General features: G+C 41.3%; 1 protein-coding gene and 1 long non-coding RNA gene across 2 annotated transcripts in view; one reads left to right on the top strand and one right to left on the bottom strand.

Moving 5' to 3' along the window:
* Window positions 1-4,001: 4,001 nt before the first annotated feature.
* Window positions 4,002-6,116, bottom strand: LOC118824929. Its single transcript, XR_005008633.1, has 2 exons — window positions 4,499-6,116; window positions 4,002-4,179 (listed from the first exon to the last, which is right to left on the bottom strand). It is a non-coding gene; the product is annotated as an uncharacterized LOC118824929 (long non-coding RNA).
* A 239-nt stretch (window positions 6,117-6,355) lies between these two features.
* setd1ba (SET domain containing 1B, histone lysine methyltransferase a) overlaps window positions 6,356-10,471 on the top strand; it is a 33,601-nt gene continuing 29,485 nt past the window's right edge. The window contains 4 exon segments of the mRNA XM_036594992.1: window positions 6,356-7,151; window positions 7,324-7,463; window positions 8,418-8,516; window positions 8,666-8,936. Coding sequence (XP_036450885.1) covers window positions 7,094-7,151; window positions 7,324-7,463; window positions 8,418-8,516; window positions 8,666-8,936 — 568 coding nt within the window. The 5' untranslated portion in view covers window positions 6,356-7,093.

The following is a 10,471-nucleotide window of genomic DNA, read 5'->3' as shown; positions in this document are numbered from 1 at the left end:
TTGAATGGGTGGGGCTAAATCGTTGTAGGCAGAATGGGTGGGGCTAATTTGCTGTAGGCTGAATGGGTGGGTCTAAATCGCTGTATGCTGAATGGGTGGGGCTAAACTGCTGTAAGCTGAATGGGTGGGGCTTATTTGCTGTAAAATGAATGGGTGGGGCTAAACGGCTGTAGACTGAATGGGTGGGGCTAAACTGCTGTAGACTGAATGGACAGGGCAAAACTGCTTTAGGCTGAATAGACGGGGCTAAACTGCTGTAGGCTGAATGGGGGGGCTAAACTGTTGTAGGCTGAATGGTTGGGTCTAAACTGCTGTAGGCTGAATGGGTGGGGCTAAACTGCTGTAGGCTGAAAGGGGGGGCTAAACTGTTGTAGGCTGAATGGTTGGGTCTAAACTGCTGTAGGCCGAATGGGCGGGGCTAAACTGCTGTAGACTGAACACAGCAGAATCATCAGTTCATACAGAACTCATCAGATAGACACTGTGTGTGTGTGTTTACTGTAATCCTGCATGTAACATAACATACATCAGTAAATAAAAATAGAGCAATGTAATAATTCATTTTGCTTTATTTCACAGTGACAGTAAAATATCAGTAAACTGTTGTTAATGTTATGTGACACTTAAATATCACCCATATGGAGAGTAAAGAGTTCATATGAGAAAAAAATCACCTTTTACACTCTCATGTTTAAAACTCTAAAAGTTAAACCACTAACTCCTACGTCTTAACCTTTAACCCCAAACCCTAACTCCATAAATCTCTAAACCTAAAACTCTAACCCCTAAATCTTAAACTGTAACAACTAAACCCTAAAGCTTAAACTCAAACCACTAATATCTAAGTCTTAAACTCTAACCCCTAAATCCTAACTCCATAAACCTCTAAACCTTCAACTCTAACTCCTAAACCCTGAACTCTAACCCCTAAACCCTCAATTTTAAACTCTAACAACTAAACCTGACCACTAATTTCTAAGTCTTAAATTCAAACCCCTAAACCCTAACTCCATAAACTCCTAAACTTCAAACCTTAAACTGTAACCAACCCTCAAACCCTAACTCCCTAAATCTAAACCTTAAACTCTAACCCCAAATCCTAAACCCTAACTTTAAACCCTAAACCCATAACCAAAAAAAGCACCTACATCCTAAAACTTAAACTATCAAACCTCAAACCCTAAAGGTGTCCTAAAAACCCAACCCCCTAAGCCCTAAGGGGTTTTTAATACTAAAGGCCTTTAGTTTAAAATAACTAGTGTACCTTAGAGATAGGACTTAGAATTAAGGTTTAAAATCACTCTGGTGTACTTTAAGGGTAGGGTTTAGGATTAAGGTTTAAAATCACTCTAGTGTACTTTAAGGGTAGGATTTAGGGTTTAAGGTTTAAAATCACTCTAGTGTACCTTAAAGGTAGAGTTTAGGATTAAGGTTTAAAATCACTCGAGTGTACTTTAAGGGTAGGATTTAGGGTTTAAGGTTTAAAATCACTCTAGTGTACCTTAAAGGTAGGGTTTAGGATTAAGGTTTAAAATCACCCGAGTGTACTTTAAGGGTAGAGTTTAGGACTAAGGTTTAAAAATCACTCGAGTGTGCTTTAAGGGTAGGGTTTAGGACTAAGGTTTAAAATCACTCTAGTGTACTTTAAGGGTAGGGTTTGGGGATTATTGGCTCTCTGCTGTTACTCTAATCACACGTTAGACTGAGTAGGAACAGAAAGTAAAGAGATAAAGAGGAACACAGCACTGGACTGAACACTGAGACGCCTCACTGCCTGCCTGACCTCTGACCTACTAAACTAAACCCACAGCAGCCTGAGGGGTTTAGGAGGGGTTTAACTCAGCCTAAAGCAGTTAAAACTCTCAATGACTAATTTCTATTCCTAACTGTAACATTAACTCACTCATTCTTCGCTGGTTTTGTGATATTAGCGTGTGAATCAGCAGCTAATGTTAGCAGCACACTGAGATAATTAGCCTTTAGCCTGTGGAGCTGCATTCTCAGAGATCACTCCCACTGAGAGGTGGTGATTGAGAGGGTCATTTAGATCCTCGTCCACTCCAGCAGCTCCACAGAAACTCTATTCCTGCTGATCTGGCGCTCGACTCTGTTTACAGCAGCTTATCTGTGTGTACTGATTAAAGAGGACGGCTGCCTCACTGAGGCATTTCTGCATTTTAAACAGTGCAGGTCTTTTCTCCACACACACATAAAAAGGGCTGAATCTGTGACCTCATAAAGGTGCGATTATGATTCTTTAGGAAATGATTCAAAGCATTACTTTGAATTTGATTGTTTTAGAATGATTCGGTAGGTTTAAAGTCAAGTCATGTTAGTTCATGTTTCTAGTCATAAAAAATATAATTAATCATACCATATCAGGCAGGGCAAATTGATATTAACCAATAATATCATGTTTCACCTTCCCACCCACTTATCATGAAGAGAAAATCCTCAGCTTGCTCACACACCCTCCCTGATACCAAGCTTCACATCACTGTATGGAAGCAGAATCAGTTATAATTTCACACTCATGATGACTTTGAAATACACACAACACACAAAAGTGGAGAAACTAATAAAGACAAAACAGGCTGTTTTTTTGTTTGCAAATAGTCTAAGACTTTATTTTTTTTACCAAAAAAGCATGCATATATTAATAAATATTATCATTGATTATAGTGGTTGATACTATTCCTAAATGGATCACTGACACTGAACAAGCATCATGGAGCTGTTAGTTTAAAAGGGGAATTCCATTCCATTTTTCAAATTTCCTCCATAATAAAGTGGTTAAGATGTAAACAGTCAGTCAGTGTTTTGGTGTGAAACGCACCGTTCTAGAGATAGAATTGTGCATAGTGGTGGTGATAGGAACCAGCATCCACCTCTAAAAGCTCCCTTACAAAGTTATTACATGAAATGGTTATGAATACACTTTCAGCTTTTACACTATTTTCAAATAATCAATATTCCACATAAAGCTCAGAAGACACGTAAAGGTTCACTGGTTTTGGATAGTGAATAAAATGTCTGTATTAGTGTTGTAGTCATGGCGACTGGTTCCTATCACCACCACTGTAAAGAAATCTGAACCATTTAACACCAAACCACTCTGAATCACCCAGTGTCTCACACACGTATGTTATGGAGAAATTTTTTTGAAACTTAGGTGGAGGTTCCCTTTAATTAAAAAATAAATAAATAATAATAAAAAAAAAAAAAAAAAAACAACAACCACAAAAGCATCAGCCTTACCAAAAGAAGCTCAAAAGTGGAGTTTAACTAGCTCTCCACACAGAAAGACCAACAAATGTTCTCCCTCTGTGCTCCAGTGTGCACGCAGAGCTCCTGCACGGAATGTTCTGGAACAGAGACAGAGAGAGCGCGAGCGCCAACACGAGCTTGCACACTGTAACACGCGCTTTGGGCGCGTTTTGCTGTTTTGCTCAACAGAGGGGAGGTAAACAAATGTCAGCCCTGAATTTTGGTACATTCAGTGCGCTGTGTGATATCTTAGTGGTGTTTATTTAAACATGCAAACCTCCAGAATCATTTTAGTTTGATTAAAGTCTAACTCTTCGGGGGAAAAAGCACCAAGATTGCAGTTTTTATTTTTAGCACCAATGCGCACCGCTAGCTTAATGTATTGCAGCAAGCTGGGCATTCAAATGATGCACGTTTAGCGTCAATTAAAGCAAACTGCAGTTTGTTTAAGCAACCATTTTACATTTTAATCGTGTCTGATCAGATAATGGAGAGGTTTTTTTTTTCTTTCCTGCTTCCTCTCTTCCCCTTTCTCTGTCTAAAACGAAGAGCAGACGCTTGAGGAAGTAAAAGAGAAAGAGTGGGGGATGGTTTTCGCATGCAACTGCTGTGCCATTTAAGGTGGAACGGACCAATTTGAAAAAGTAGTCAAATTCAGCCTCCTGAAACTAACAATAAAATAAAAGCAGAAAATGTGTTTAAAAGCATAACTAGTCCATATTTATGATCTTTGCTTCGTGTATATGTCCATAAATATGGATTTACATTAACATTCACTGTGAATCTTCTGCGCAGGCTGTGTGTGTGAGCTCTGAGGATGTGTGTCTGGGTGTGTGTGTGTGTGGTGTTGTTCTCAGAGGGAAGGAGCCATTTTGCAGCAGCACAGCAGATCCGCCATTAAACAGCACGCACCTCAAAAATGCAAAATTCAACACTAACATTAAGAAAAAAAGAACAAAAACAGAGCACAGGCTTCACTCATCCACCACTCTCACATGGATGAACACTTAAACTGTCAGCTATGAGCTTTAAATATAACCTTTATTGGAATAAACTGCATTTTGTTTACACACTACTGCTGGTTTTGATGTAAATTTAACAATGCAAATTAAACAGATGGTGCATATTGAATATGCAAGCTCAGAAATTAGGCTCTAGTTAAATGAGCACTGTCTTTTATTGTTGTTATTATTATTACTATTATTGTTATTATTATTATTATTATTATTACCTTATAAATAAAGGCAGTCCGCAGATGGAAACCTACAGTTCTTGTCTTTCTCCTGCTGAGTAAAAATGAAGAGCGAATGCTTGAGGAAGAGGGAGAGAGAGAGACAGAGAGAGGGAGAGAGGGGGGATGGTTTGCATATTCTCTAAAACTAAATCTGCTGAAGATTTGCAGCAGTTTCACTCCTCACAGGTGCAAAGCTCTTTTAAAAAAGACCGAAAGCAGGAAAAACTGACGATGTAGTGAAGGTTTGCACTCTTGTTTGTGCTCCTCAGGAGTTAAAACTGTAAAAAAGGGGGAAAAAAGCCTTAAAGGAGTTTAAAGGATCCGGCGATGGGAATGAAAACGTCCCTCTTTCTTCTGCCTTTAGGCCTGATAAAAATATTTCAGCAAAAATGTGAAGGTAAATATTTCATATCTCCACCGATTCTGTGCTTGTTGTCCATTCTTCAAAAAAAAAGGAGAAGAAAAAAATCTATCTAAATGATGTGCTGTTGGGATAAAAAAAAGAAAAAACTACAGATATGAAAACGTGTCCTTGACACAAGGTCAACTAGGCTTACACTGCATACTTAATAATGCTCATGCTTTAGGAAGAGAACTGTACGTTTGATATAACATTTAACTGTACTTTCAGCACTAAGTCGTGGCTTATTTTGCTGTGAAATGTCCTGCTGACTGATAAATTGTGGGGTCTGGTTGATGACCCACTGTTTTCTGTGAAAGCTGAAAGGTTTTAGTACCAACAACCACCATATTAACCTACCAACTATTCCTGTGATTCAGCATTTTTGCAAAAAGGCCAATCGTCCTTTATTTTCTCTCTCTCTCTCTCTCTCTCTCTTTCTCTCTCTGGCCTGCCGTGTTTTCTGAAACGTGAGAAACAATCAATTTAAAAATGGATAAAACAGCATGCAGCTGAATGTACTGAATATAGAAAAAGCCGTCTCCCTCTCTCACACACACACAGTGCCATGGGGGACCAGATAGAATTAAATAATAATAATAGTAATACTACTAATAATAATAATACTCAGCCAATCCACATAAAAATACCAAAGTTTAATTATATATAAGACATTCAACCTTTATACATAAGCAAAGACAATAAAGATAAACTTACTCAATGGCACATTCATACTTGGCCTTGCACAGTGTAGGGCCTGCAAAAGCAGCTGATCAGTTTTCATGTGTATTTCTTTTCTCTTTTTTCTCTCTTTAAAACATTGCTAAAGCAGTTAGTTATACACTCAGCTGTTTTATTCAGTAGCATTTCACTTTAGAAACAAAATGCTGTTATATGGGTGTGCCGTGACCTAGTTTGCCAGGACAAAGATGGATTCCTGGAAAAAGACAGAGTGAGAGAGAGAGAGAGAGGTAGGAAAAAAAAAAGAACAAGTTTAAAAAATGTCAAAGGGATATGGTCCAACATTTCTTCCTTCTTCTCAAATCCTGTACACAGAGAGAAGACTGTAATGTGTGATAGTCCATAAAAAAGGTGATGAAATGAAGCTTTAGATCCCTTTTAAGAACAAAGGAAACCCATTTTGGCCATTGAGGTCCAGTGTAGTAGAAAATGGCTGCAACCCTTCTTTCTGTCTCTCTGTTGGAGAAGCTGAAGGTTGTGACTCTAATAGGAGAGGCTTACACGGTATTTCCTTTCCCACCTCTATTCCGGCAGGTCCCGCCTTCTGCCAGAGGATTGGACGGCGACGCGTGTTCACACGCGGACCGCCTATTGGGCGAGGGTGCGCCGTGGACCAATCGGAGCGCAGGCGGCTGGCCAATCGGCGCGCAGGGGAGGCGGAATGTGGTTGAGAACGGGTGCGGAAAAAAGCACAACGGGCGCCGCGTTCTGATTGGCCAGAAACGGCTCTGCTGTTTAACCAGCCAACTGCCCGAGCACACACAGTATAAAACACGATTTAACACAGACGGAGGTTTATACGTGTGCTTATGTGTGCTTGTATGTGGTTATGTGGAGTAAGGAAAGGTTAAAAAGCCACATTTTAGGCTTTTGTAAACTTACAACCCCCAACGTTTGGTTTAATGTGTTTTACGCCTTTTTATCAAACACTATCAAACGATTGTCGTTATGTTACGCCAGGATGTACATCTGAGACCCCTCGCGTTTAAAACATACATGTAAAATGTATAAAAATGTATAAAAAACAGCCTAAAGCTGAAGCCCATGTCCATCTTGTATTTGTCGTCCATGTAAATCTAGCGCGCAGATTCGACGCGGCGTTTAAAGGCGGTTTGTTTGGGCAAAAGCAAGCGCAGAGGGGGATTATATAGACGAATAATGTGCACATGTGCTTCTGTAAGTGTGCCGTATTTCTTTGCATTTCTTCACGTGAGATGAGAATGTGATGCGGATTTTGTGTCTCGTGTCGAATGTGCGGGTGAGTCCGCTGTTGGAGGCTGTGATAGTGGTGTATTGTGGGAGAGACAGAAAGCAGAAAGCAGTCTGGAGACACACAATCGCAGAAAGGAGGCAGACTCTGTAAAACCATGTAATGCAAGAAGCGAAAAAAGACGGAAAACGAGCTCACTCGCGTCTCTCAGCCTTTCACCTTCAAAACGAACTCGAAGATAATGTCCCGATCAGGAGAAAGAAGCAGGGTGAATGAGGAGCACGGCAGAAGGAGTTCCAGTAAGAGCTTTCTCTCCCTCTCTCTGTCTCTTTCTGTCTCTCTCTCGTTTCTCTCCTCTCAAATGTTCGTTTACGGTCGGTGGGGTTCGCTTTTGTCCCTCTCCGTGCCCCTCTGCTCAGTAAACTGTGTTGCAGTGTTTATAAATACGCGTTCATCTTCTTGTTTTCGCAGCTTTGCCCAACGGCATGGAGAACAGTTCAGGAGAGAAGCGCAGTCACCACTGGAGGAGTTACAAGTTGATCATTGACCCTGCTCTCCGCAAAGGATCCCACAAGCTTTACCGATACGATGGACAGCACTTTAGTTCACCGGTCAGTTTTCGGTTACGGCGTTCACGTTACGTTCTGGAGGTCCAGAAGGTCCGACAGCGGTTCGGTAGTTGTACCGGAGGTCAGAAGGGTCCAGCAGAGGTCCAGTTAAGGTTCAGTCGAGGTGCTTGAGGTCTAGAAGCTCTAAAAAAAGTTCAGTCGTGGTGCTGGAGGTCTTGAAGCTCTAGTAAAGCTTCAGTCAAGGTTCTAAAGGTTTAGAAGGTCCAGCAGAGGTCCAGTAAAGGTTTGGTCGAGGTGCTGGATGTCTGGGAGGTACAGCAGAGGTCCGGTAAGGGTTCAGTGGAAGTGCTTGAGGTCTGAAAGGTCTAAGAAAGGTTTGGTCGAGGTGTTAGAGGTCTAGACGTTCTAGTAAAGGTTCAGTTGAGGTTCTAAAGGTAGAGAAGGTCCAGTAAAGGTTCAGTGTAGGTGCTGGAGGTCTAGAAGTTCTAGTAAAGGTTCAATTGAGGTTGTAGAGATCTAGAAGGTCTAGTGAAGGTCCAGCGAAGATCAGGTAGACATCCAAAAGGTTCAGTATAGCTGCTGTAAATCTAGGAGGTCCAGTAGAGGTTCAGTAGCGGTGCTGGACATCTGGTGCTGGAGATGTAGAAGGTTCAGTGGGGGTTTGGTAAAGGTCCACTAGACATCTGCTGGACCTCTGCCTCCTGCTGAAGGCTCCCTACTCAGCTTAATATTCACATTCCTTCACTGATAAGGTCTTAGAGCAATAGAACCTGATTTTGGTGCTGGAGAATATGCACTCTGGACTTGTTAGTGTTCCCTGTCCCAGGACACCTGGTCCAGCTTGACAGTCATCTGATGAGCTGGAGCAGGTGTGCTAGAGAGGAAAAATACTGAAGTAGACACTCTCCTGACCACACTGTGGGTCAGTTTGGTGCTCAGGGCTGATCGCTGTTGACATTGGAGCAGGTTTGTGAGCGCTTGTGTTTGTTTTTGTAGAATCCCGGCATTCCCCCAGTGGACATGGTCAGAGACCCCAGGATCGGTCGCCTTTGGACGAAATATAAGGAGACAGACCTGCCGGTGCCCAAATTTAAGGTAAGCTGAGCCTGTAACTCTGCGTTTTAGTGACGTTTCTGTTAAATTAGCAGGTTGGAAACAAAGCTGAACTTTATTCGGCTTTATTTCCTGAGAGACACCTGGCTCCATGCGTTCATAATCACTATAACGGGTCGATTCCTCCGCAGATCGACGAGTGCTACATCGGCCGTGTTCCTCCAAAGGAGGTCACCTTTGCCAGGCTGAACGACAACATCAGAGAGGGCTTCCTCATGGACATGTGCAAAAAGTTTGGAGAGATTGAGGAGGTGGAGATTTTGTACAACCCCAAGAACAAGAAGCACCTGGGAATAGCCAAAGTGGTGTTCGGGTCGGTGCGGGCCGCCAAGGACGCCGTGCAAAACCTCCACAACACCTCTGTCATGGGCAACATCATCCACGTGGAGCTGGACCCTAAAGGTGAGGGAGCTTTGGTCTGCCGGGCTCGTCAGTGTTTACACAAACACACGTGTTTATTTGTTTAGCTCACTTGTGATATCACGTCTGGCATGGAGATTTACATTGGTTGCCTAGTAACCGCCGTAACAGCAGGCAGAGCGCCGCACGCATCTTCATAAAAATGATGAATGGAGAGGAAAAGCAGTGACGGTTCAGTCCTGGACGTGTGCGTGTGGGATGTGAGGGACAGATCAGGAGTCTGAGCTGATCAGAAGGTCTATGTTATTGATTAGTGAAGGAGAGAGATGGTCAGCCTTATCTGTGACAGCTCAGTTCGTTTTGGAGGGAAACTGAAGAGCCATAACTCTGTACAAAGCCACAGTCTGAAGGAGTTTACAACCATACTGGCTCTTTTCGCTCTCTCCCCCTTCTCTCCCTCTCTCTCTCTCTCTCTCTCTTAAAGAGACAGTGACAGTCTAAAAGAGTCAGTCTTAGTATCTTATTATAGCTTTAACATGTGAAGTTTACTGCAGCTGTTATAATTTACAGCACAGATGGAGAATATAATTCACAAAACTTTTTACTTATAAGCAAAATCTGTTGATTCCTCAAACAAATCCCCATTAACTCAGTGTGAGAGATGTAAACAGAGTGATTCAGAGTGGTTTGGTGTGAAATGGTTCAGATTTCTTTACAGTGGTGGTGATAGGAACCAGGGGTCGCCATGACTACAACACAAATACAGACATTTTATTCACTATCTAAAACTACCAGTGAACCGACACCTGTCTTCTGAGTTTTATATGGAATGTTGATGATAGTGAAATAGTGAAGTCTGAAATAATAAGTTTTGTTTGGGGACGATTTTGCCTCAAAACACCCTGCATGTATTGAGTTTTAAGTTCTCTAAACTATCATAAAGCAATCAGACATCATGCAGTGAATTCATACCCATTTCATGTGATAACTTTCTGTGAGTGGTGGATGTCTGGTTCCTGTCGCCATCACTGTGAACAGATCTGACTCAGTTTCTCTAGGATGAAGGATTTCACACCAAACCGCTCTGAATGAACTTTGTTCACATGATGTAATTTTGCAGAATTTTTTGGCGGAATTGCCCTTTAACATTATAACTAGGGCTGTGGGTCATACTCCATTATATTGCTTTGTCACGGTTGTGGAATGTTTTGCAGTAAATTAAAACCCATAATGTTAAACATTTGCATTATTTTCACTAATAATTAAGTAATTTATTTTTGTTGAAGTATCTGATCATTCACCTTTTCAGGAGGCTCACATTACACAAAATAAAACGGAGATGATATGATATTTGGTGGCTCATTTTCACATCGAGCAGTTGAATATTGTGATGATAATAATTACTAAATGATACATCGTACAGCCCTAATTATATTCTTCCTTTCTGTTCAAATTTGTCATACATGTTGTCGTTGTCAGGACAAAACTTTGTTTTTTTTTTTTTGGAATAATTTAAATTTGTCAGCTGAACTTTACATTGTGTCACAGTTTTCTGAGTAGTGAAGATGCAGAAATCA

This window comes from Colossoma macropomum, unplaced genomic scaffold (genome assembly GCF_904425465.1).
Source record: "Colossoma macropomum unplaced genomic scaffold, Colossoma_macropomum, whole genome shotgun sequence".
Lineage (NCBI taxonomy): Eukaryota > Metazoa > Chordata > Actinopteri > Characiformes > Serrasalmidae > Colossoma > Colossoma macropomum.
The sequence above is the reverse complement of the archived record's forward strand: the minus strand, read 5'-3'. Positions and strand labels throughout refer to the sequence as shown.